This window comes from Rhinopithecus bieti, unplaced genomic scaffold, assembly GCF_001698545.2.
Source record: "Rhinopithecus bieti isolate Rb0 unplaced genomic scaffold, ASM169854v2 scaffold_56806, whole genome shotgun sequence".
NCBI classification, from domain to species: Eukaryota; Metazoa; Chordata; class Mammalia; order Primates; family Cercopithecidae; genus Rhinopithecus; species Rhinopithecus bieti.
In genome coordinates, this window is record NW_016823424.1 from 1462906 (window position 1) to 1489957 (window position 27052).

Below are 27052 nucleotides of genomic sequence, written 5' to 3' on the forward strand. Positions count from 1 at the left end.
TGTGGTCCAGCATTAGCAGGAGGCCACACAGGCACCTGACAGGGGCATAGCAGGGAAGTCGAGTGCCTGATGGTGAACCAGGGGATCTTGCGGGTCTCATCTAAACTGGAGACTATGATTCTAGGATTTGTTATTTTAGATTCCCTCAGCCTAGAGAGAGAGAGAGGACATTCACACCCACCACACGCTGAGAATCCCAGAGGAACCACCGAAGACTTCCTCCTCAAAGTCACCTAAGGATCCCAGAATTCACAATTTCACTTCAGCTTAGGAGGAGGACTCATGCCTCTGAGACATGAGAGAGTGTGACTTACCAGGAGCATGACCCTCTTTTGTAAACAGGAAAAAATGTGAGAAGACAAATTCACACAAAGCCCAATAAAAGGGTGCTTGGTGTCTTCTGTCCCTTACACGCCAGACCCGCCCTCTAGGAACACAAAGCAACAGTCTCAGGAAGACCCAGGACGTTGGGATCAGCATTCCTCTTGCTGGGGTCTGCTACAGCTGCTGTGAGCACTAGACCCCGATCTTAGAACATCCACCCCATTCCCAATTCCCCTGACAAAAGCTGGGTGGCCGCACTGCATATGTGGGACAGATGGCACCAGAAAAGCTCTGTGAATAAAACTTTTAATAATGTACAGCAGAAATTGGACAGGCTCATTCTTATATTAAAACAAAAGATTTCCTATATTACAATTTATTTACATTTGCATACTGAAGAGGTAAAGTGTCTAAGTGGCTATTTTACAGTCCTTTCTAATAAAATGTACAAAAACAACAGAAGTACCGAGAATGCCGTTCGGGGGCCTTTACGGCGACGTGAGAACGGGCTTGGACTTGGTCTGTGAATCCGGAATCCAGAGGTGCAGGTAGCACTATGGATCAGGGTCAGCCTCGGGGGCCAAAAACACGGCTTCGGTTTCTCCCCAGTTCTCGCTTAGTGTTAAAAGTGGCAGGGGTGGGTGTGGGAGCTTCACAAAGACCTGCTCCGTCTTCCCCAGAGGTGGAAGAGTTGGACTGTGTATGGGGTCAGGGCAGAAGGGCCACCTGGGGAGTGGGCTAGTGGCTTGGGAGTGGACATGTGTTGGCAGATCCCAGAGGCTACTTGTGACTCTGGGCAGAGGAGTATAAGTTCCATCATCACCTACAAACCGCCAAGGTTCTGCTGCAGGGGGGGGTAGGTGGGAGGTCAGCAGGGGTAAAGACGGTCCCCCCAATGACACCATGGTATTTAAATGAAATTAGTGGCCAGTAAATTGGCCCAAATGTTAGGGGAAGATCTCCTTTAATGCAAGGAAAGAAGCAATGATCAGGCAAATAAATAGAAGGGCCAGGAGCACTGGGGAGCCTGAGGGCAGGGACAAGGCTCTCCCTCCTCTACAGGCTTTGGCAGAGAACTGCTGGGTTGGAGGCAGAGATGCTCCAAGGTTGCATACACAATACACCTCCCCTGGGGACAGGAAGGGGGCTCAGAATGAATGCAGTGATTTGGGGTCTCACCTGGGTTCTAAACCCCAGGTCTCATCACCCTCTGGTCTCTTTGTGGAGGGGGTTGTGGGGGTTCCTCTTTCTTCAGTGATCTTCTGTAAGAACAGTAATTCTAGGCTCAAAAGGGGCGTAGAACCAATTATGAAACCTGGTCTCACAACAGGCATCTACTTACTTGAATCAGCTCTTTTTACAGTGCTCCAGGAGTAGGACCCAAGCATGTCTTGTTCACAGATGTATTCCCAGCACCTGGCACCCAGCAGGCACTTCATACACATTTGTCGAATAAATGCCTGGAGAGCGTGCAACCAGCTGGACAGTGCATGAAAGGGCCTTAGAGCAAAAACCACTCATGGAATTGAGGGTGGGGACAAAATGCAAGAGAGACTGAGCCCCAGGGCAGAGGAACTCTCACTGCTGAGTGGAACAGGCTCAGGTGCAAGGACAAATATTTCCAGTGTGATTGAGCTATGTGCGTTCAATTGGAGAATTTTCTTTTTTTTTTTTTTTTTTTTTTTTTTTTTTTTTTGTTAGGGATTTCTTTAAAAAAGAAATAGATTGGAGAGGTAAATCACAGAGATGGTTTTGCCTTTTACAGAAAACTTATATTTAACCAACATTAAAAAGAAGTTAAAATCCAAACCCTCCCAGACGTAGAAATTAAGAAAAGAAGAAGAGATCAAACCGCTCCCCAGTTAAAAAGTTATGCTTGCAAAGTTATTATATCCTAAGATTATGCTGACCAAATCACCCAGGCCGCACAAGCCGGCTGCCTTCCAGGCTGTCGGTTAAATTACTATACGTCAGACTTGTTAAATAACAGTGTTTGGCTCAGGCTGTCTCGCCGTTCAGTAGGCTCGCTGAACGTGGATGGCCAAACCTGGCTTACCTTCCCTCCACGCCGCTGATCAGAGAGGAGCGGAGTCGAGTAAAAACGAAGGGCCCCATGGCACGAGCCTCCCTCCCCACCCCAGCCTCCCTCGCCCGACCTTCCTTGCCCACCCTTCCCTTCGCCCACCCCAAACCTACCACCACCAAAAATATACACTGCCGTTTCCAGGATCTGGGAGATGAAAGACAGATGTGACATTCCAATCTGAGTCCCGAGATCTGGCTTCACATTCCTCGGCCCTTCCTCGATGCTGCTGAGGATGATGCCCTTGGGCTGGCTCATTTCCCACGGCTGACACTAACACCCAAGACTTCTGCCAGGATTCCTTCCCTGCCCATCCCACCCACCTCCCTCACATTTTGGCCCAAAAGCCTCTTTTGTCATGGACAACTGGGCCAGCTTTGGTTCCACAGTCTGAGATGGAGGAGAAGAGCTGTGCTGACGCTGGGGTGGGCAGAGCAGCCTGCTGAACACAGTACCACTGTGGCATGAGGGACTCTGCGGGAGGGAGAGACCTCCAGGGAAGGGCACCAGGGAAACTAGATGCTGCTCACTACTGAAAAGAGGCACCAGCACGCACTGACAGCATGACGACCACACCCCTGACCTGCACATGCACAGAAAGCTCAAGCAGGTAAGTGCGCACCTACAGACACACACACACTCACGCGCACGTGTAAGGGCATGGCACGAACCAGGCACAACGGGGGACGCACCTCGGCACATGCACACACGGCTGGACAGACAAGCGGCAGATTCCGTCTCCACTGGCAGTCCCCCCCAGCATCCATCCCAGGGAGGAGAGGAACGCGCGGCTCAGAGCTGCCTGTGAGAGGGGCTGCACTTCTGGTTCTTCCGGGCCACCTTGGTGTGCTGTGGGCTAATTCCTGAAGGAAACCCTCAGTGCAGTTTAGCACTGGCAACACCTCGGCTCCTCCGGCCCCTCTCAGGCCCTGTCACTGCTCCTGGCCATGTGCCAGATGCACCGGGTTTTGCGGACTTCCCACTACAACCAGTTCGAGTTGTGGCATTGAGTTCTCCACACAATTCGCTCTCAAGAGTCTCCATGCCATTTGGAGGTAAATAGAAAAGGTGTCTGTCTCAAACCCAACATGGGAGTGAGCGAGTCTCCCGGGCTCTGTCCCTCTTGCGGGCCAGGGCTCCTGGCCACAGAGGGCTGGGCAGAAACGAGAGGTAGGCCTCCATCATACGCTCGACGCGGCAGCTGTACGTAGTTCTCGCTGCCAGGAGCTCCGTGTGAAGAGAGGGAGCAGTTAGATCTTCACGTCTTCCTGCACGCTGAGCTGGGAGAGTGTCTTCTTGATGCGCAGGGCCGTCAGGCGGGCGGCGCCGTTGGCATACCAACACTCTCGCATCATCTTCCCCATCACCCGCAGCGCCTGTGCAGAAAGACCCAGGAGCCATCAGCTTGGCCATGCCCTGGAGAAGCCTTTCTGGTCCCTAGGCTCTCATTCATTTCCCTGCCACCTCCCGCTCAGTGCAGAGTCTGGCAGATCCACCGGCTGACCTTAGGGAAATGCTCTGCAAGGCTCCCTTGTCTCCTTGGCTCTTCTTTTTTTTCTTTTTTGAGGAGGAGTCTCGCTCTGTCGCCTGGGCTGGAGTGCAGGGGTGCGATTTTGGCTCACTGCAACCTCCGCCTCCCGGGTTCAAGCGATTCTCCTGCCTCAGTCTCCCCAGTAGCTGGGACTACAGGCATGGGCCACCACATCCAGCTAATTTTTGTATTTTTAGTACAGACGGGGTTTCACCATGTTGGTTGACCAGGATGGTCTCGCTCTCTTGACCTCGTGATCCGCCCGCCTCGGCCTCCCAAAGTGCTGGGATTACAGGCATGAGCCACCGCGCCCGGCGGCTCTTCCTTTTTAAGGGACAGCTTGCACAAGTGAAAGGCAAACGCTGCAGCTAAAGGCCAGCTCTTCTGGTCTCACCTGCCCTCTGAAGCAAACCCTGCCCTGAAGGTTCCAAGGAGTGCGGTGAGAAATGCTGCTCTATGATGCAACACGAATGCATCAGCTAAGATGCCATTCTGTTCTGAAATGCAGAAATGCCCTCTAGTGGTTAGACCCTTTAAAGGCAGGACCAACCTCTACTTCACCAGGTAAGTTCTGGGGCTCTAATGGACAGCAAGGTGACTAGAGTCAACAATACTGTACACCTGAAATGTGCTAACAGTAGGTCTCAACTGCTGTCACTACACACACAGGCAACGACGTGAGGTGACAGATGTGCTCATTAACTTGAGTGTGGTAATCGTGTCACAATACATACATGTATCAATTCAGCACCTTTGTTACAATTTCATTTGTCAATCACACCTCAATAAAGTTGGGAAAAAAATAAAAGGAAATGCAGAGCCACAAATGAAAAGGAGGTCCATGAGCACTCAGCTAGGCAAAGCCTGTTCCCCTGAACACTCTTAAGACCCTAGAATTCCATGTTTATTAGGACGTATGTCACAAACATGTCCTCATACCAATTATTCCCATCAAATGTTGTTTCCCCCACACCCTGGATTTCATCTGCCATCTCTCCCAAATTCACATTCTCCATCCCAATCCCAACCCTGTCAAACACATCACCTCCTCCCTTCTGAGTTTCTGGAAAGACCACTTTCCTCACAGGCATGTCCTCCTCCTCTGTCTGGTCTCCGGGCTTCTCTTATGGACACCTCCTCCTCACTCTTCCATGAAGCTCAGCTCAGCTAGGGCTCCAGCACTGCCTTTCCCAGCTTGGTGTCTAACAGCTCTGGGTTCAGTTGTGTATTTATTTTTCCATACTTAGAATTAGCTAACAACTCACTTGTTGACCACCTCCCTCATCTGTGTCTTGGGGACAAAGCCTTTTCCTTTTTCTTTTATGAGACAGGGTCTTGCTCTGTTGCCCAGGCTGAAATGCAGTGGCCCAATCATGGCTCACTGCAGCCTTGACCTCCTGGGCTCAAGCAATCCTCCCACCTCAGCTTCCCAAGTACCTGGGACTACAGGTGGTGTGCCACCAAGCCTAATTTTTTATTTCTTATAGGGATGGGGTCTCCCCACACTGCCCAGGTTTGTCTTGAACTCCTGAGCTCAAGCTACCTTCCTGGCTCAGCCTCTCAAAGTGCTAGTATTACAGGCCTATGCCACCACACCAGGCCCAAAGCCTTTTCTTCTACTAGGCTGTGAACTCCAAATGGCACCCTACAGGGTCCAGGGAAAGAGACTGTAGCTCCAAAGGGCTTGGTATATGTATAGTAGCACCTAATAGTAAATAATAACTGACACTCTCAGGGGACCCCTCTGGAGCCTGACCCCATTGTCAAGAAATCCTTTTCTAAGGTGGAGAAATCAGGCTGATGGGAAAGCCACAGGAGGCCAGCTGCTTACCTCGTAACTCTGCCACCAGTTGGGGATGTTGGGACGCAGCTTCTGATCACATACGACCTTTCGCATTTCCTCAATGGAAGGGTCAGAGGGCACTAAGTCGTAATATGGCAGCTGATATTCTTCATGGACTCCTGGGAGAAAAGAAAATATCTACCTGAGTTATCAAGAGCAGGAAAAGATTACTCAGAAGCCAGTGACAAAACCTACATTGTGCTCTGTAAATACCACTATCCCCTAAGGTTCCTTAGAAAAGTCAGTTAATTCTAAGTATGGAAAAATAAATACACAAGAGGGGCCGGGCGTGGTGGCTCATGCCTATAATCCCAGCACTTTGGGAGGCTGAGGCAAGCAGATCACCTGAGGTCAGGAGTTTGAAACCAGCCTCGCCAACACGGTAAAATCCCGTCTCTACTAAAAATACAAAAATTAACCAAGCATGGTGGCGAACACCTGTAGTCCCAGCTACTAAGGAGGCTGAGGCAGGAGAATCGCTTGAACCCTGGAGGCAGAGGTTGCAGTAAGCAGAGATCGTGCCATTGCACTCCAGCCTGGGCAACAGTGCAAGACTCTGTCACAAACAAAACAAAACAAACAAAACAAAACAACAAAAAGAAATACACAAGAGTAGCCAGGAACATCTCTTTCATAGCCAAAGCAAGGACTCTATCAAAGACTACTGGGGTCACAACAAAAGATACCAATTTGATAAGCTCCCAACTGGCCAAAGATGGGGACCTTTAAGTGACAATAAGATGAGTAACTTCAATGGAACAAACATGTTTAAAGTCTAAAAAAGGAAACCTCAGTCACCTCTGTGGGAGGCTAAGAACCACCTCATTATTTTGAAAAATGGTAAATAAGTGGAAAGAATCAAGTATTTTTTCTGCCTCTCCTATTCCAACTATATATCATGGGAACCAAATAGATATGCAGGGGAAGTAATCATTCTCTTAGTTTTGGACAATATCACCATGGCACGTTAACAACACAAAAATAGAGAACCAACACTACGCAACTTGTCACGGACGGAAGGACAGAGGGAACCCTGTCCCCGAACCCCCAGAAATGATTCTAGCTGCCAGAACTACCTACCAATTCATAGGAAATACCAGGAAGAGTAGAATATGTGAATTCTACCTAGGCAATCTGCAAAATCTAGCCTGGGAAACTCTACAGGACAAATGACCTGGATTCTCCAAAAAAAACAGAGTGGGAAGAAAAAATGAGGGGGAACATGTAGACAAGAAAAGATGTAAGAGCTGTATTCATCAACTGCAGGGGATAAAACTTACTGGAACCCTGATTTGAACAAACTGCTTTAAAAAATTAGGAGACAGGGGAAATCTCAACACTGACTAGATGTTAAGTGATATTAGTGTTTGCCAGGCACAACGGCTCACGCCTGTAATCCTAGCACTCTTGGAGGCCGAGGTGGAAGGACTGCTTGAACACAGGAGTTCAAGACCAGCCCGGGCAACACGGCAAAACCCTGTTGCCACAAAAAATACAAAAATTAGCAGGGAAGGGTGGTGCACCTGTAGTCCCAGGCTACTCGGGAGGCTGGAGTGGCAGGTTCACCTAAGCCTGGAAAGGTGGAGGCTACAGTGAGCTGAGATCGTGCCAATGCACTCCAGTCTGGATGACAGAGTAAGACTCTTGTCTCAAAAAAAAAAAGAAAATTTTTTTTTTTTTGAGTGTTTCACTCATCACCCAGGCTGGAGTGCAGTGGCACGATCTCAGCTCAATGCAACTTCCACCTCCCAGGTTCAAGCGATTCTTCTACCTCAGCCTCTGAGTAGCTGGGATTACAGGTGCCCACCACCACGCCCGGTTAATTTTTGTATTTTTAGTAGAGATGGGGTTTCACCATATCAGCCAGGCTGGTCTTGAACTCCTGACCTCAGGTGATCTGCCCACCTCAGCCTCCCAAAGTGCTGGGATTACAGGAGTGAGCCATGGCACCTGGCCCCTAACGTTCTTTTTTTTTTGAGACGGAGTCTGGCTGTGGCGCGATCTCGGCTCACTGCAAGCTCCGCCTCCCGGGTTCATGCCATTCTCCCGCCTCAGCCTCTGAGTAGCTGGGACTACAGGTGTCCGCCACCACGCCCGGCTAATTTTTTGTATTTTTAGTAGAGACGGGGTTTCACCGTGTTAGCCAGGACGGTCTCGATCTCCTGACCTCGTGATCTGCCGGCCTCGGCCTCCCAAAGTGCTGGGATTACAGGCTTGAGCCACTGTGCCCAGCCTTTTTTTTTTTTTAAAGACAGAGTCTCCACTGTTGCACAGGCTGGAGTGCAGTGGCGCGATCTCGGCTTGCTGCAGCCTCCACCTCCTGGGTACATGCGATTCTCCTTCCTCAGCCTCCCACGTAGCTGGGACTACAGGTACACACTACCGCACCTGGCAATTTTTTTGTATTTTTAGTAGAGACGGGGTTTCATTATGTTGGCTAGACTGGTCGCAAACTCCTGACCTCGTGATCCGCCCACCTTGGCCTCCCAAAGTGCTGGGATTACAGGCATGAGCCACTGCGCCTGGCCTAATGTTCATTTTTTAAAAGTGTGGTAATAGCATTGCATTTTTTAAAGTCCTCTTTTTTTTTTTTTTTTTGAGCCAGAGTCTGGCTCTGTCGCCCAGGCTGGAAGTGCAGTGGCCGGATCTCAGCTCACTGCAAGCTCCACCTCCCGGGTTTACGCCATTCTCCTGCCTCAGCCTCCGGAGTAGCTGGGACTACAGGCGCCTGCCACCTCTCCTGGCTAGTTTTTTGTATTTTTTTAGTAGAGACGGGGTTTCACCGTGTTAGCCAGGATGGTCTTGATCTCCTGACCTCGTGATCCGCCCGTCTCGGCCTCCCAAAGTGCTGGAATTACAGGCTTGAGCCACCGCGCCCAGCCAGTCCTCATCTTTTAAAGCTACAAACTTAAAAGATTTTCCATAATAAAAAGATACTTTTAAAAAGCCAATTTAGGCCAGGCACAGTGGCTCACGCCTACAAACCTAGCACTTTGGGAGGCTAAGGCAGGTGGACCACCTGAGGTCAGGAGTTCGAGACCAGCCTGGCCAATACAGTGAAACCCCATCTCTACTAAAAATATAAAAATCAGCTGGGAGTGGTGGTGGGCACCTGTAATCCCAGCGACTCAGGAGACTGAGGCAGGAGACTGGCTTGAACCCAGGAGGTGGAGGTTGCAGTGAGCTAAGATTGCTCCACAGCACTACAGCCTGGGTGACAAAGAGAGATCCTGTCTCAAAAAAATAAAATAAAAGCCAATTAATTTTCTCAAGCCCTTTTCCAGAAAAAGAAAAGCAAGCAAGCAAACAAACAAAACCTGCTGTCTTGAGCTAATAAGATTTTTTTTAAGTAGAGATGGAGTCTCTCTTGCCTCAGCCTCCTGAGTAGCTGAGATTACAGGTGCCTGCCACTACACCCGGCTAATTTTTGTATTTTTAGTAGAGACGGGGTTCCACCACATTGGCCAGCCTGGCTTCGAATTCCTGACCTCAGGTGATCCGCCCACCTTGGCCTCCCAAAGTGCTGGGATTACAGGCGTGAGCCACTATGCCTGGCCTTTGTGTCTGGCTAATTTTTTTATTTTTGTAGAGATAAGAGTTTCGCCATGTAGCCCAAGCAGGTCTCAAACTCCTGGCCTCAGACAATCAGCCCACCTTGGTCTCCCAAAGTGCTGGGATTACAGGTGTGACACAGTGGTGCCCAGCCTGGGAAATATTTTTAAATAGAGAATTGGACTTGGTAATTATCTAAGGGGTAGTTACAGGCTTAAGTCCGAGTTACTAAAATAGTTATGTGACCTTGGACAAATTTCCTAATTTCTCTGTGACTCATTTTCTTCATTTGTAAAATAGCGATGATAATAGCACCTACTTATTACTTACTTGTAGTAGTAAAGATTAAATGAGCTTATACATAGCAAATGGTGAATAAATGTTAGTATTATATATTTAGCCTCAATCTCTGGATGTCATAAGAAGAAATAAACTTATTAACAGTTTAAGACCTGTGTGACCAGATTTTTCTTAGTCTGTTTTATTTGTTGTTTTCTTTTTTTCTTTGAGATGGAGTCTCGCTCTGTTGCAAAGGTGGAGTGCAGTGGCTCGATCTCGGCTGACTGCAACCTCCACCTCCAGGGTTTAAGAGTTCTCCTGCCTCAGCCTCCTGAGTAGCTGGGACTACAGGCGTGTGCCACCATGCCCTGCTAATTTTTGTATTTTTAGTACAGACAGGGTTTCACCATGTTGGCCAGGATGGTCTCGATCTCTTGACCTCATGATCTGCCCGCCTTGGCCTCCCAAAGTGCTGGGGATTACAAGCGTGAGCCACTGTTGCCTGGTCTCTTAGTCTGTTTTATCTGCATATACTGATCAAAATTTAAGAGGTCCAATTCCATGAATACTACCTGGGCACTATTTCCATAATTTGGATTTTACCAAACATGTCATAAACGGAAGCTAGAAAAGGGTATTAATATACAAAACAGTTCTGCTGGAAGACTTGCCAGATGTTTTCTAGATTAGATTTTTTTAATTTTTGTGGGTACACAGATGTATATACTTATGGGGTATAACATGAGATGTTTTGATACAGGCATGTAATGCATAATAATCACATAATGGAAAATGGGATATCCATCCCTTCAAGCATTTACACTTTGTGTTACAAACAATCCAATTATATTATTTCATTTATTTAAAAATGTACAATTAAATTATTGACTATAGTCACCCTGTGGTGCTATCAAATAGTAGGTCTTTAAAAAATATGGAACACTTTAGGAATTTGCATATCATCCTTGTGCAGGGGCCATGCTAACCTTCTCTGTATCGTTCCAATTTTAGTATATGTGCTGGCGAAGTGAGCACTACTAGTTTTTTTCCAACCACTTTCACTGCCCTGGAATCTCTTATATCACAGATAAATGGCTGAAGGTAGGGCTCTAGAGATCCTGGAACTTGATCATGTGGCAGAATATGTGGAAATTATCATAAAACACTGATATACTAAGTTGACAATAAAAAGTGTTTCTGCTAAATCTGATACTATTTCTTACTGGATTCTGTCATGAATAAGAAGTTGCAAATGCCAACGATTTTTAACCATGGGAGAAAAAACTCACTTTAAGAAAAATCTATGCACTTTTACAAATTTAGAAACTAGCACTATTATTTTAACAATGAAACAGCAGGGTTTCCCATGAATGTGGCTTGGGAGCCAATGATTAGAACATACTGCTTCTGACATGAGAGACCCCTGCACGAATCCTGTGCTATTTGCACCTGGGGCACTCCCTGCCACAGACTAATAAAACAATGTTTGTTTGTTTATAAAGCCAAACGAGCCTTCAGAATGGTTACCCTAACACACAACACTATTCAACAAGCTGATCCCCGAATAATAAACACATCCTAAGCACAGCTGCCTCCAAGGTTCCACACCTTTGATGGCAACCTTAAACGATGATTCAGGCTCTGGCAACAGGCATCCAACAAGTTGTAAAAAGAAAGGGGGCAGTAAAACAGCTTTGGGTGATCCAGCGTCCTGGAATGGGAGGTAGGAGCAAAGGCAATAAAGAAAGGTACCTCCAGAATTGCATCTTCGAGCAATCTCCCAATATACAAGCCCGAGGGCATAAATATCAGCACATTTAAAGGAGTCAAAGTGTTTCATATTAATGGTTTCATCAAGTACTTCAGGGGCCATGTATCTGCAATAGCAAAACAAACATGGTCACGCACAGAAAATGATGACTGCTCTCTTTAAATCAAAGTATTGATTCAGGGGCCCTCTGAATGTGGAAGAATATCATCCTGATAAAGTCCCTTGGGGGAGAAGAAGTGTACACATCTCTTCATTGCAAACTCCCATGTTTTAGATTTGATTCTAAACACTTCAGCACAGATTTGGCAATACCAGGCTACTCTGATGTGTATCTCTATTTTTAACCATTAAGATTTGTTTATTTGGCCAGGTGCAGTGGCTCACGCCTGTAAACCCAGCACTTTGGGAGGCTGAGGTGGGTGGATCACCTGAGGGCAGGAGTTGGAGACCAGCCTGGCCAACATCGTGAAACCCCATCTCTATTAAAAATACAAAAAATTAGCCAGGCGTGGTGGCGGGCACCTGTAATCCCAGCTACTCGGGAGGCTGAGGCAGGAGAATCACTTGGACCCAGGAGGTGCAGGCTGCAGTGGGCTGCAATTGTGCCACTGCACTCCAGCTTGGGCAACAAGAGTGAAACTCCATTTCAAAAAAACAGAGAGAAAAGATTTGTTTATTTGAAGCATGTTCTGACTTCTTGGCAGAACTACTTGTAACGTGGGTCACAGAGGCAGTAACAGTACATAATATTTGGTTGATACCAGAGTCTTTCACTTTATTGAATGTAGTCACAGTGATGGGTTGGGCTTAAGTTTCATTCTGAACTACTTTTGTTATCTTACCTGACTATAGATATGTCAAAATTAATTCTAGAGGTGGTCAGCAGCACCCTTAATGACTCTGAGTAGTAATTATGAGTAATTACTAGGATTCCAGCCACCCCAGCCCCCACAATAAATCAGGGGATCATCTTAATGAAATTCATTTAGATTCAGCAAACAGATTTCCACCTCTTCCACTCTATTAAAAGGCGGTCCCATTTCCAACTCATGAAGTCAATTTGCAATCACAGCTCCTTACTTCTTACCTCACTTCTGCAGGAAGTGGGAAGCAAGCCCATCCTAGGTTACCTCTGCTATAGTTTGGCAAATCTGCTCTCCAGTCCCTAAGCACAACATGCTCCCCGCCTCCTTCACGGCTCTCTGCACAGGAGATGGCAGTGTTTTCCCTCTTTCCCGAGCCACACCTGTTGCCTGCTATCCTTCTAAATCCTGCTCCAGATTGTCCTTCTCTCTGACCTTAATACCACCAACACCAATGTGCATACAGTTCATGGAGCTGTGCTCTCAGTACTTGTATCTGTTAGATGCAGTGGTGTAACTTTCCAATGTGGGGAGTGCATGTTCAACTTTCAGTGGGCTGAGAACAAGGTCCTCGCCTCCTTTTTCAACACCTCCTTCTCCTGTGCATATGGGAAACGGCACACATGGGATACTCAGTAGAAGCTGCTTAGCAAGGGCAGAGGCCCAGGCTCTCCTACCGTTTGGTCCCCACCCTCTGATTTGGGGCAATGTCGATGGTGTCAGTGACTGCATCGTGACGGACAGCCAGGCCCAGGTCTGCTATGGCACACATGCCATTTTTCTTCACCAGAATGTTCTTTGACTTTAAGTCTCGATGAGCAATTCCAGGCTTCCCTGGCAGAGAAAAAAACAGGGATCTTTACAGAGAGATGATATAAATGTTAAAAGCATAGACTTTCCAGCCAGACTGTATAGTTTTGAGTCCTGGCTTTGCCTCCTGCTAATCCAGTGACCCTGGAAAAGTGACTTTACCCCTCTGTACCTCAGTCTTCTCATCCATAAAATCAGAATGACAGTACTTATTTCATGGGACTGTTGTGAGGATTAAATGCATTCATGTAGCTGAGACCACAAAAGGACATGTGTATTTAGCTAATATTTGTATTAATATTTAGTACTACTACTCGTCTTCCCTGAGCAAATATGCTCAGGTATAGAAGTGCTGAGGGACTGAAGGCAAGTTGCTACAATGCCTCCTAGTTCTCAGAAGGAAACAGGCCCGATGATGAGAACTGGCATTGCACAGGCTATAGGAATAGGACCCAACTTTCATGGGTGATTTTCTTTTTTTTTTTTTTTGAGACGGAGTCTTGCTCTGCCACCCAGGCTGGAGTGCAGTGGCCGGATCTCAGCTCACTGCAAGCTCCGCCTCCCGGGTTTACGCCATTCTCCTGCCTCAGCCTCCCGAGTAGCTGGGACTACAGGCACCCGCCACCTCGCCCGGCTAGTTTTTTGTATTTTAAGTAGAGACAGGGTTTCACCGTATTAGCCAGGATGGTCTCGATCTCCTGACCTCGTGATCCGCCCGTCTCGGCCTCCCAAAGTGCTGGGATTACAGGCTTGAGCCACCGCGCCCGGCCCCATGGGTGATTTTCTGTTGTGGCACTGGTCAACCAGGCGTCAGGGATCACACCTGCCATTGGACAAGATCCAGGATCTCCCAAAGGGCTGACATGACAGTCAACAAGCAGCAGAGCTTCAGGTCTTCTTCCTCCAGGAAAACCTTCCCAGATTAGTAAGGCCCAGCATCTAATCCACCAAGTGGCCTTTAAGCCAGCTGTCCCCATCAATGAACATGGAAATCACTAAACTCATGTTCCCAGTACACTGGTTTATCTTTTTACTTCCACTTTTTCTCATGTCTATTGTGGGATTCTAAGATGATTACTCCTTCATAACAAATGACTACGTCAAGCCATTGATTGACAAGTAGCTGAATATTGATATTATAGGGTTCCTGAGGGAGTTCTAAAGACAGAGGTGAAGGGAACACCCTGTAGATACCTCACTTAAGTGAAGCTCAAACCTCCTTTCCTTTAAATTAAACTAGAGTTCCTGAGGTCCAGCCCCAACTTCCTCAGTGAAAAGGTATTCTAGGAACTAAATCAGGATGGTGCGGACCTTTCATGCCTATGTCACTTTGCCGCTCCTGCGCTAGTCCACTCACCTTGGGTGCCCACAATCTCCATGTGCAGGTGTGCCAGCCCACTAGCAGCAGACAAGGCCAGCTTAATCATCCCCTCAATTGTCACTGTGTACCGGTTCAGATAATCAAACAGGGACCCGTGCTCATGATAGTCAGAAACAAGCCACAGCTGTGTCCAGGTGCCATTATCTGCAGAGAACCACACATGAGTTCCAGAAAATGCGTAACTATCAGCAAAACGGTGAAAGTTGGTAAGGATGAGTATGTACAATACAAAATCCAGTTAGACTCCTGAATTCACATTTCCCACCCCCACGCCCCCTAATGCCCCATCTAGCGTCCTTTCATTTATAGTGGTCTACCAGTTTGGGACCTCAGTAAGGACAGGGGAACACCATGTCTTTCTTAGGACGGCTCCTGATTTCTTTTAGGTGAGCTGTAAGATTCTGAATATTATGTCAAATTTGAAATATGAAATACTCAGGAAAGAGGAGGCATATGCCTAGGGAAAGTAACAGCTATCACCAGCTTTGTCTGCAGCACTGCTTTGATCCTGACCAAGACTTGCTCATGGGCACAGGAGAACCACAATGAGCTGGATCCACCACCACCAAGCAGGAAAGCCTTGGAGGGCCTCCTGTGTCCCAGCGATCCTCTGAACACAGACCAAACACAGCACATGTCTCATCTGTAATGTTTCTTTTCAGTCTGTTGTTCTTACCAGGCTATGGTATTTCTGTGAGTAGGAAAGATCTCCTTTATGCATTACTGGATTCCAGGCCAAAAAATGCTTTTCAGTGCATGAACAGCCCACTTCCAAGTATTCCCAGAGAGGCATCTCATCCTTCAGAGGAGCAATGGAAGGTAGAGTGCATACACTTTATTTTCTCTTTTATACTAGGGATAGCAAGGAGGAGAGCAGGAGGAGGGAGAAAAAGAAAACACCAAAGCCAGGAATCGAATTAAGCCACACCATTGTCAATAGGAGAATTGGAAATTGAGTTGAAATCTCCAAAATTCCAGGCTGGCACTGATTCCAGGGCACCATACTATATACACACCATGTTAAAAAGGAAAGAACGAGGGAGTCCGATTGTTCCCCTTCCCTGGCCTTAATGTGGGTTTTGAAAGCCAGATCCCTACCCACACAAGCTGCCAGAATCAATAAAGGGAATGGATCCTGGAAACGCACACATCTTGGCTTCTCTTATCACAAACAAGGGGCCCACCCAACACACTGCTTCTCGCACTCTAACCAGTCCCAAAGTCCTGAGCACCCTCCCAATACGTTTGAAGAGAAGACATGATTTGATCCTTTTAAAACATGTAAGATTTAAACTTTACCAAAAGGCGATAGCGTTTTAGACACTAACTTCTAAATTGCACTGTGCCACAGGAGCAAGCCATGTCACAACTGCTAGACAGACCCTTCCACAATGCGAACCAGCCACTCATGGCGTCCTCTCTACACTCCGGGTGCCACTTCCCCTTCTTCCTGGGAGCTCTGTGAGGGGAGAGACTGTGTCTTGCTCTTATGTGTGATGGTCCAAGCAGCCAGCAGAGGTCTGGCCCACAGCAATCAATAAATGTTATAGAATTAATGAAAGAAATTGTAATTACTACCCACTATCTTCAGAATGGAATACAATCCTCTCAAAAAGGCCCCTCACAATCTGGCCTCTGCCTGTCTCTCCACCCACAGCCATCCAAGTTACTTGCAGGGCCCCAAACACCTCACTTTTGCACAGGTCTGCAGTGTCCTTCCCTGCAAGGAAGGTTTTCCTTCCTGAACTCTTGCCACCTTTGTCTCCATCGGGCTCAGGTGTGAGTCAGCCCCAATTTGTGCTCAACAGAACAACTCATGTTTACCTCCTCTAATCACCCTTACTCGTCGTGCTTTGCTAATGATGTCCTCAAACATAGGGAGGTGCCTGGCACATAAGAGACTCAAAAACTAAAGCAATAAAAAGGAGAGGAAGAAGGAAAGAAGAATCCTCAGGGACAGGACTGACCAACAGCAGAGTCTGAAGGCCACTAGGTGACACTTTGTGGACTACAGTCTTTTCTGTCGTTATCCTTCCCCGCCAGGGTTGAGGCCACAATTCCTCATCCTAGTGATTTTCTTTCTTTTTTCTTTCTTTTTTGAGACAGAGTCTCGCTCTGTCACACAGGCTGGAGTGCAGTGGCGCGACCTCAGCTCACTGCAACCTCCAGTTCACTGCAACCTCTGCCTCCCGGGTTCAAGCAATTGGCCTGCCTCAGCCTCCTGAGTAACTGGGATTACAGGTGCGTGTCACCACGCCCAGCTCATTTTTGTATTTTTAGTAGAGATGGGGTTTCAACACATTGGCCAGGCTGGTCACCAACTCCTGACCTCAAGAGATCTGCCTGCCTCGGCCTCCCACAGTGCTGGGATTACATGTGTGAACCACCGTGCCCAGCCCATCACAGTGATTTTCAAAATAAGCTTACGGAACTCCCTGCAGGAACTACACTGGACGTGGGTTTGGGAGAGTGGAGAAAGAGAAATTAAGCACATAGGGCGAGGGGATGTATCTTGTTTATCTGAGTAAGAACTCCTTGTTTATTTGTTTGATAACCTGGATTTCTGTATAAGCTTTTCATGGAATAAAAGGCTCCACACCTTAAGAAAAGTGTGGAAACCTTGACCTTATTCAAGTTCTCTTTCTATGGGTTACAATGATGAAGGCAAACAGAGCTGTGCATCCCATAGCTATGCACTTTCTCTGGCATCCTCCATCTGGGAATGCTGTATCCAAGCCCAGCCCTTACCTTTGTTGTCAGCGGCAATAAATCCAAGGATGTTTTCATGGCGCAGCATGACCGTCTGGTATATCTCTGCTTCCCGGAACCAAGACCGTTCTTCACGAGAAGAGAATATTTTTACAGCCACATCACCACCCCTCCAGCGGCCGCGCCATACTTCCCCAAACCGACCCTTGCCAATAATCTCTTGTAAAACGATGGTTCGGGCCACTGTGCGCTGGACAAAGAGAGGTAACCCTGTGGACCAAAGAATGGGAAGAAATCTGACACTGCAAATCTGACAAATTTTCCAACTCCCACACTAATTGGCACAATGGAAAGACCCTTAACATGGTGTCTTCATCCTACACTGGTGCATTAACCATGGAGAGCTGCTGCTGCTCCTGCACGTTTCTAGGTAATCTACCAGAGGGCTGAGCCAGGCAGAGAGGGGCAAAGAGTGAACACAAATGGGAAACGTGTATGATTAGCTACTCCTTATCTACGCAATTTCTCCTCTCAGTAAGCATGGATGATAGATGAACGTAAATGTTTGACCAGATTTACCGACTCTTCAGCCAGCCACCTGTGGGCAGATCCACCCACATCTGCTTTATTTTGGTGGAGGAAGGAAAGAGGGCAGAGAACATGAAAGTGGAGGCTCATGTGCTGGGGGCCACCTTCTGGCTGTTCTGCTTATTAGCCACTAGAGGGCAGTGCTGTGAGGCCCATGGGTTCCCACCTCCAAAGAGAGCAAAGCTCTGCTCCCAAGCACAACTCCAGAGGTAGAATGGAGGACTATCTATGTTTAGTCTAAGATTAATTTTACTGTCTTTATAAAACTCAACATTGCTTCATTTGACTCATTCAATGTATCTGTATGTATCTAATCACCCTTACCATCACAACTGACTCTTAACTCTCTTACTCCCACTCCCAATCAAATTAATAAATACATTATTAATCCCTAGGTCTGGTAGATGGGAACTACCATTTACTGCATGCTTACTATGCATTAGGCTCCATGCTAAGGGCTTTACATAAATTATCTCACTTCCCCAAACCACCTGGAAGGTAAGGCACTGTTATCATCCCCATTTTATAAACAAGAAAACTAAGGCTCATACAGGAGGTTACGTAATATTCAAATTCATACAAGCAGTTAAGTGGCAAAGCAGGGCTTAAAATCTAGGACTGTCTGACTCTATAATCTATGCTTTTAATGACAACAGTATAGAACCACCAAAATGTTTCTCAAATTAGCCCCCGCCTCTCCATCTCTGTCCGCCTGTCCTACTTTTGGACCTTCTCTAAAAGACTTCCAACAGGTCTTCTGCCTCCCATCTCAGCCTGCTCTTGCCCTGTGCACCCACACACACCCCGCCTCACCCCACCCTTCCCAAAAGAAGGCTGGTAGTGAATGAATTCATCCTCCACACCACTGCCAGAATTCCTTCCAAATGAAAAAATGAACATTCGTTTCCCACACGGAAACTTTCAGTAGAAGCCCCTTACCTATAAGATAAAGGTCAGCCCTCAAGGTCCTCTACACCAGGGCCAGCCTGACTTCCCCCTGCTTCCCTAGCACAAGCACATCATGCTGGTCTCCTTATCATAAAGGTTCTTTAAACATACAGTGGACCTTCATGTCTTTGTCTTTTTACTGAAGCTATTTTCATTGGCCTGGAATGTTCTTTGCCCTCGTCTCTCTTAAAAATTCCAACTCATTCTTTAAGACTCCTTTTTTATTTTATTTTTTTTGAGATGGAGTCGCGCTCTGTCACTCAGGCTGGAATGCAATGGTATGATTTCGGCTCACTGCAACCTCCACCTCCTAGGTTCATGCAATTCTCCTGCCTCAGCCTTCCAAGTAGCTGGGATCACAGGCGCCCGCCGCCACACCCAGCTGATTTTTGTATTTTTAGTAGAGATGGGGGTTTCATCATGTTGCTCAGGCTGGTCTCGAACTCCTGACCTGAGGTGATCTACCCACCTTGGCCTCCCAAAGTGCTGGGATTACAGGTGTGAGTCACCGTGACCAGACTTTTTTTTTTTTTTGAGACGGAGCTTTGCTCTTGTTGCCAGGCTGGAGTGCAATGGCATGATCTGGGCTCACTGAAGCCTCTGCCCCCCGGGTTCAAGCAATTCTCCTGCCCCAGTTTCCCGAGTAGCTGGAATTATAGGCATGCACCACCACACCCGGTTAATATTTTGTATTTAGTAGAGACGAGGTTTCACCATGTTAGTCAGGCTGGTCTCGAACTTTTGACCTCATGTGATCTGCCCACCCTGGCCTCCCAAAGTGCTGGGATTTTAGGTGTGGCTGCCCAGCCTCAAGACACCTTTAAATGTGCCCTCCTCTGTGAGACTCGGGTTCCCAACAATTCCTGTATCTCTGATCCAATCCTGGAGTCAGACTTTTTTTTTTCTGAGACAGAGTCTCGCTCTGTCGCCCAGGCTGGAGTGTAGTGGCGTGATCTCGGCTCACTGCAAGCTCCGCCTCCCAGGTTCACACCATTCTCCTCAGCCTCCCAAGTAGCTGGGACTACAGGCGCCCGTCACCACGCCCGGCTAATTTTTTGTATTTTTAGTAGAGATGGGGTTTCACCGTGTTAGCCAGGATGGTCTGGATCTCCTGACCTCGTGATCCGCCTGCCTCGGCATCCCAAAGTGTTGGGATTACAGGTGTGAGCCACTGCGCCCAGCCGGGTCAGCCTCTTTCTAATCTGTCTAAAACTATATCACCCAGAAGGTATTTAGTATATACTTATTTAAATGAATTGAAAGTCATATGAGCAGCATGGACTTACTACTTTAAAAACCACATCATCAGAAACCTAACACCTTGGAAGTTCTGCATATTCTGAATGAAGAATATACTAAACCACTCAGAGGGAAATAGTTATTTTGCTACAGATGACTAAACAACTACCATGGCCCTTCCCTTGTTTCAGCTGGTCCGGGTCTTAAAAATACTTTGGAAAACCCAATCTACCCTCCTCTAGCAGCAAATCAGTTCCCACAGTCAGCCAGGAGGTTCTAACCACTGCCCTACCTCTTTCAACAAGGAACGAGCCCTAGATTTTTACTGTTTCTAAAAATATGCAGCTTTTAAATACATCCATCATTTTGGTGCTCTCTACTGCAGAGCTTAATAAAAGCAAAGCCACTGAAATTCAGGAGATGTCACAGCTCAAAGTACTCCCGTGTCAAGCAGAATGTCTGGGCATGACTGACGGCATAATTTTCCCATAGAACAACAGTCTTGTCCCACGTCAAGGAAACATATATAAAAACATGCAAAAGTTCTCACAAATAAGATCCTCTGTGTTTTAGCTAGAATGGCAACAGTGATGTTTGTGGATGTTTTTTTCTTTTATAAGAACGGACTTGAAGTCAAGAATTTGAGACTAGCCTGGGCAACAAAGTGAGACCGTCCACAAAAATGAAAAAAAAAAAAAATTGCCAGGCTTGGTGGCACATGCCTGACATCTCAGCTACTCAGGAGACTAAGGTGGAGGATCTCTTGAGCCCAGGAGGTTGAGGCTGCAGTGAGCTGTGATTGCACCATGGCACTGCAGCCTGGGCAACAACAGAGTGAGACCATTATCTAAAAAATAAAAAATAAAAAATAAAAAAAAGGAATGCAATACCACTGTCACAAAAATAATGGTTTATCTTCATTAAAAAAATTATTTGCGAAGCAGGTGGATCACTTGAGGTCAAGAACACATGACCAGCCTGGCCGACGTGGCGAAACCTTGTCTCTGCTAAAAATACAAAAATTAGCTGGTGTAGTGGTGCATGCCTGTAATCCCAGCTACTCAGGAGGCTGAGGCAGGAGAATCACTTGAACCTGGCAGGCAGAGGTTTCAGTTAGCGGAGACTGTGCCACTGCACTGCTGCCTGGGAAACAGAGCAAGACGCTGTTTCTAAATAAATAAGTAAGTAAGTAAGTAAAAAAATTCTTCTGCATTCATGTTCACATTTAATAGCTAGCTGAGCTATATACCCTGAGACCTAAACAACAAGCCCTTTCATCCTCAATTCTCGTCTTATGCCAAGGTCTAGTATTTGGTTCATTTCCCTCATCTGAGAAAGACTTGGTCAACAAAAGGCAGTACAGGAAATAGTGCTGATGCTATGCTGGAGGCCCACATTGCCTTTATTTTCACCCCCACCAAAAACCCTTGGGCAACTGGTACAAGTCAATGATTCACCAAATTCCAACTCTAAGCTTTACTGGACGTCCTTAAACTCCCTTGTGGTTGCTCAGAGATCAATGATTAGCTGTCACCACCTCACAGGAATCTCGCACACTCCTGTTTCTCAAAAGGAGCCCCGAAATTGAGCACTCTACTGCTCAGGTGGAACCAGCTAAATTTTAATAGATGTACGTACAGTTGCAAAGCTTAGAGAGGCAGAACTTCTGTAGTGGATAATTGTGTACTAGAACTTGGGAATCCCAGGGAATGAGAGATTTTCTGTGAATCCATTATTTTATCTTATTACACGTCGACTCCAAAGGAAGGGGAACTAGGAAACCAAATGACTCAATGCTGGCAGAAACAAATGCAGTGCCCCCAGCCTTCTCTATAAGCACGCTATCCTTCTGGGAAACTGATTAAAGTCAACCACAGACACGATGCCCTGGAGAACTCAGTACCTGAGCCAGACCCTGAGGTGGAGAGATCGTAGACAAGATCCTGGAGCGTCTTGTCTTTGGAGAGACACATCTCACATGAGGGATCTTCCATGTCCAGTCTCTGGCGGTTGTGGTAGACACGCTGATGATAGTTAATGACAAGGAAAACAATGATGATGATGAGGAACAGGAGGAACACCGGGCCGGCGATGATGCCTACCAGCTCCACCGGGCCCCACATGGACGGGTGCTCAGGCTCCTTGAGGTGACCTGGGTCAAGTGAGAGAGGAGAGGGAAAGAATGAGAAGTAAAAACAAGAGAAAGAGTAAAAACACCTCCCACAAAGTGAAGAGTGAAAAAGAACCCTTTCCCTGTCGACATGTTCAGGCTCCCTTGATCTCTCTGATCTTCCTGGGCTAGTCTGTCTGCCTAGATGCTCTCAAATACCCAACTTCTTTAGTTAAGGCACCTCTTTCCAGTCAAACCCACAACCCACTTTGTAATCTCATGCATTTCATGATACTATACCTGCCTCAGGCCCCTACACAGATGCCTGTTTCTGCTCTTTAACTTCCCACAGCTCCTCTAAGCTCCACTCTAGTTTCTCTCCTTCTCCTGAATGGAAGACTTGCAAAAGGGTGGTATGTGCTGCTTCTCAGCTTTGGTTACTGGCCTTTTTCTATTCTGGTCCCTTCTCACATCTGACCATCATCCTCCCTTGAGGAGTCACCTTTGCTCAGCTCTGGGGCCATCTCTTTCCGGATCAGTCCCACATCCTCCCGCGGGGATCCCTGCCTGGTTCTTCCATTCCTCACCACTGCCTATGGCTGCTCAGCCACTACTCAAAACACTGCTGGCACCTCTGGGACTAACTTGAAAATCTGCTTCCTCCCCCTCTAATCTACAAAAGCAACTCCTGAGAAACCCCAGCCTTTGTCACCTTGGGGAGCATCCAAAAGGCATCTTTATTGTCAAACCAAGCGAGTGGGCAAGAGTAGAAAAAAATGAAGCGACGGGGTGCCCTACCTCCAAGCTGAGCCACTAGTCCAACAGGGGCATGCACTCACCACTGGGCACCCTCAAGTCGATCCTGTTGCAGTAGTCAGTGTAGCAGCAGTGGGTGTTGCGCAGGTCCTCTGAGCTCAGGCAGTAAAAGGGTTTCCCGGCAGGGACCAGCTCCACTTTGGGGATGCAGGTGCGCACATGGTGCTCCATCCCATCCAGATTGAAAATGGAAACCATGCAGGCCCCATCTGTCTCACACGTGTAGTTGGCCTGGAGGCAGCTGGTGCACGCACACAGCAAAGCTGTAGGAAATTGGGGAGCAGACATTGACATCAATGGTGAGATCCTTTGCGGGTCCTTTTCCAAACTTAGAATATAACCCCTTAGCATACTTGATGTTCCAAAACAGTTTTTATAGAGATGGGGCCAAACAGATATCCTTAACTGAGCACAACTTCACCTGTTTATTGAGCTTTTGAGGCTCCACTATTATCCTCTAAGTGCTCTACTTTATGCCTGTGAGAGACAGAGGAACTACCTTTTCTTCAAATTGAGATGCCTGACAAGAGGAAAGCATCTTCCTTTTGGAGAATGTAGGGCTGCCCCCCACTTCATGCAGAGCCACCTAGGGTTCCTGGAGCTATCACCAGCCCTATCTCCCCCAGCAGGAACCAAGCACGCCCACGGCTTCCTGCAGCATGCATGCTCTCACACATTCTTTTGCTGCAATGCTTTTTTCCTGCCTAATTCTTACATATCCTTCAAAATTCAACTCAAATGTCACTTCTTTTGAAAAGCTTTCCCTGACCACTCCATTATCGCCCTCCTGCCTTTAGTAGTCCAAGTCAGGTGCCCCTCTCATTCACGAGGGGCACAAAGGATATCCTCTAAAGAGAAGAACTTGAGTGCTTCCCTTGTGAAGGTATTGTGACAACTAAGTGAGATAATGCATTAAAAGTGCCCAATACATTTAACCCATCCTGAAAGGCTCCTGGATAGCATGCACATGCGTTCATGTATGCGAGTGTGTGCACACACACAATTTTTTTCAAACAGGCAGTGTACACAATCACCTCTGGGATTAATGAGTTTTGCTGGTTAAGTATCACACATAAGTGTGTCCCATTTGACAGGAAATTACTGCAAATGAATTTGGCGCCTCTGAAAGCTCTTCAGCAGCCCTGGAATCTGAAATCCTTTATTTATTCAACTAACAAGAATAGCACAGACAGCAGCAGTTGGTTCTCCCCAACACTGTCTCCCATGAGACTAACCTAGCTCTGACCTCTTGGCATGGGCAGGAGTGTTGCTTTGCCCACTAGAACACTGAGGTCGGGGCTCGGAAGTGCTGAAGGAGGCACTCACACATTGAGGGGTGGACGTGGTGGGGGCCCAAGCGAGTCCCAGATCACACACTCAGTCAATACTATCTGGATAACAAGTGGCAATGCATTCACACTGTGTCCCCTGGAGATGAGACACTTATGCGCGGTCCCACGAAAAGCTACCCTGTCATAACTCACCGATTTAGGCTATCTTCGTCTCTTCCTCCAATATTCTGAAAGTCATCTCTTGGCTTTTCAAATCCAAAGACAGATTCTAAATATCTCAGTGCCCAACCCCTCCTTCCTCAGGCTTTCTATAAATGAGCCGATTCCTTGCTAGTCCCACCCAAGGAAACCAAGGAGGCAGTCCTGGCAGGTGGACAGACAGTGTAGACAGTGTAGACAGTGCACATCTTCACTTATGGCCTGTTGTATTTTTTCATGTTTCATCAGATCCCTTTCTTCTGGGAGAAATTCCAAAACATGCAGCCTCTTGCTTAAGAGTTTGGGTAGTGGTATTTCTTAAAGTCAGAACATTTAAAGTAGGTGCCCATTAGACTAGGATCCAAATCATAAAAGGGATTTTTAAAAGTAAATTTCTCCTGAATTTTTATTCTAACCCGCTTAGACACAAAAAAGACTAAGGAATCTCTTCATTTTCTCTTCCAAATACCTTTGTTTGCTCCCTCTCTTATTCTTTCTGCTTTTACATTTACTTCTGAAACTCTCAGAATACTTGATCCAAACCTCTTTTACTCACGCTGGAATCTTGTTAACTCAAGAAAGCTAACTCCCATTCCCCTCTGTGGCAGTGGGGACATTCAGGCACTTTAAGAGGGGTTCCCTATGGAAAGCATACCTCTCAATATTTGTGTTGTGGTGTCCAACAAAGAGAACAACATTGGTTCTATTTTGGGAAGCAAGAAGGGAAAAGTAACTTCAAGAGAGGACTATTCTGAGCACAGTGAGACACAAGCCCAAACCCACAGTTGCCTTTTAGAAAAGCACTCACTCCAGAGCCCACCAATTAGAGGGACTGAACAGTCAGGAGCCTCTGCTTCCAGATACTTATGCTCCTTTCCTTAGTTCACAACCTCTTTCACAGTGATTCATTCTGGAGAACGAACACACCCACACGTGGCTCATTATTTTTGGGAAGTACTTAAACAATCTTGGTGTAAGACAGGAAAGAACAAAAGTGGTGAAATCTATGCTAGACAGGACGAAGAACGGAACTGGGGGCTGGGCCATGTGGGTTTGTGATAAGGCACTGAGTGAGTCCCTGAGCTTATCTGGGCCTCAACTACCCAACCAGAAAACACTGTTTATCTTGCAGAGATGGTATGAAGATTAGCCAAGCAACTGCTAAGAGCTATGGGTCTTCTGAGAAAGGCCCCTCTACACATATCTGTGTCTAATTACATATTTTACAGAGTGAGAAGTCTGAAAAAGATATATTTCAAAGATAACTACCACCACTGCCCATATCCCTGAAAAGATCAGAATTACCATCACTAGGAGTCACAGTGGGAATCATAGCAGGAACAGGTCAGAAAGGCTCAAATGCCAGCTTTAATATTAACCACATGACCTTGAGCGAGGTATTAACCTTCTTGCACTCTGTTTCCTAATCTGTAAAGTGGGGCTGTTAATATGCAGCGTTAGGCAATTTTGTTGCTGTGTGAACCTCACAGCATGTACTTACACAAACCTAGATGGCATAGTCTAAGTGCTGTAGCCTTTTGCTCCTAGGCTAGAAAACTATACAGTATGTAACTTTACTGGATACTGTAGGCAATTGTAACACAGTAAGTATTTGTATCTAACACAGAAAAGGTGAAGTAAAAATACAGTATTATCTTACGGGACTACCATCATGTAACAGTGCTGTCCATCACTGACCAAAATGCTATTATGCGGCACATGACTATTTCATAGGACTATGTAAGAATTATATGAAGAAATATATATCTATTTTTTAGAGACAAAGTTCTTATGTTGCCCAAGTTGGACTCGAACTCCTGGGCTCAAGGGAACCTCCAGCCTCAGTTTCCTAAGGAGATGGAACTACAAGCATGTGCGCCCAGCTAATATATTTTTTAAAGTACTTAACAACTAGTAGAGATTCAATAAATATTAATCCCCCCTCTCAATGTAAAACCTAAAAACAAAACAAAAAAACACCACCCAAGTAAAAATGTGTCTCCTTAACCACTAATTAGGAAGTGGCAAGTTTCAGTAAGAAACTGCTGTTCAAGTTTCAGCTCTGTCAGGAACTAGCTGCGTGGCTTTGGGCAAGTCATTTAACCTCTTTGAACCTCACTTTTCTCGTGATTAACCAGAAAGAAGGGACTGAACTATATGACCTCTAAAATCCTTTCCAGCTATGTTTGAATCTAGTTTTAAGTTTACATTGTTCGATCACTGACCCAACACTGGACAATTCTGTTTTGTTTTATATGCCTTTTCCTAAACATCTTTTAAATACAGACATTTTGGCTAGCCTTCTGTTAACATTCATTTTCCACTGAAACAAAAGTGACAATTATAAAAGCATCTAAATTTACTGTAAATCTTAGTTCATTAAATCACACACACTAAATTAAATTCTCTCTGAAAAGCTAAATCTGGACTAATGATAACAGCCCCTTAGAATCTGTTTCATAGTGACTCATCAGGTTAAAAATTTTACACACCGTGTATGTAAACAATACATACCTAAAACTCTCCTTATTCCAAGACAGAAGAATTACGTAGTAGAAATAACACAAATTGGCCGGGCGCGGTGGCTCAAGCCTGTAATCCCAGCACTTTGGGAGGCCGAGACGGGCGGATCACGAGGTCAGGAGATCGAGACCATCCTGGCTAACACGGTGAAACCCCGTCTCTACTAAAAACACAAAAAATTAGCTGGGTGTG

General features: G+C 46.5%; 1 protein-coding gene across 2 annotated transcripts in view; it reads right to left on the reverse strand.

Annotated features, from left to right (window-relative positions):
• Window positions 1-2511: 2511 nt before the first annotated feature.
• The window catches only part of ACVR1B (activin A receptor type 1B), a 44874-nt gene continuing 20333 nt past the window's right edge, over window positions 2512-27052 (reverse strand). Inside the window, exons 1-9 of one of the 2 annotated variants that reach the window (XM_017861548.1) lie at window positions 26852-26956; window positions 22871-23110; window positions 21825-22073; window positions 17186-17416; window positions 14414-14581; window positions 12924-13080; window positions 11365-11489; window positions 5770-5900; window positions 2512-3783 (exon numbers count right to left, since the gene is read on the reverse strand). In XM_017861548.1, the coding sequence (XP_017717037.1) occupies window positions 3658-3783; window positions 5770-5900; window positions 11365-11489; window positions 12924-13080; window positions 14414-14581; window positions 17186-17416; window positions 21825-22073; window positions 22871-23045 (1362 nt within the window). In that variant the 5' untranslated portion in view covers window positions 23046-23110; window positions 26852-26956 and the 3' untranslated portion in view covers window positions 2512-3657. Of the gene's footprint in view, window positions 3784-5769; window positions 5901-11364; window positions 11490-12923; window positions 13081-14413; window positions 14582-17185; window positions 17417-21824; window positions 22074-22870; window positions 23111-26851; window positions 26957-27052 lie in introns of those variants that run through there. The other variant, XM_017861549.1, reaches the window with a different exon arrangement.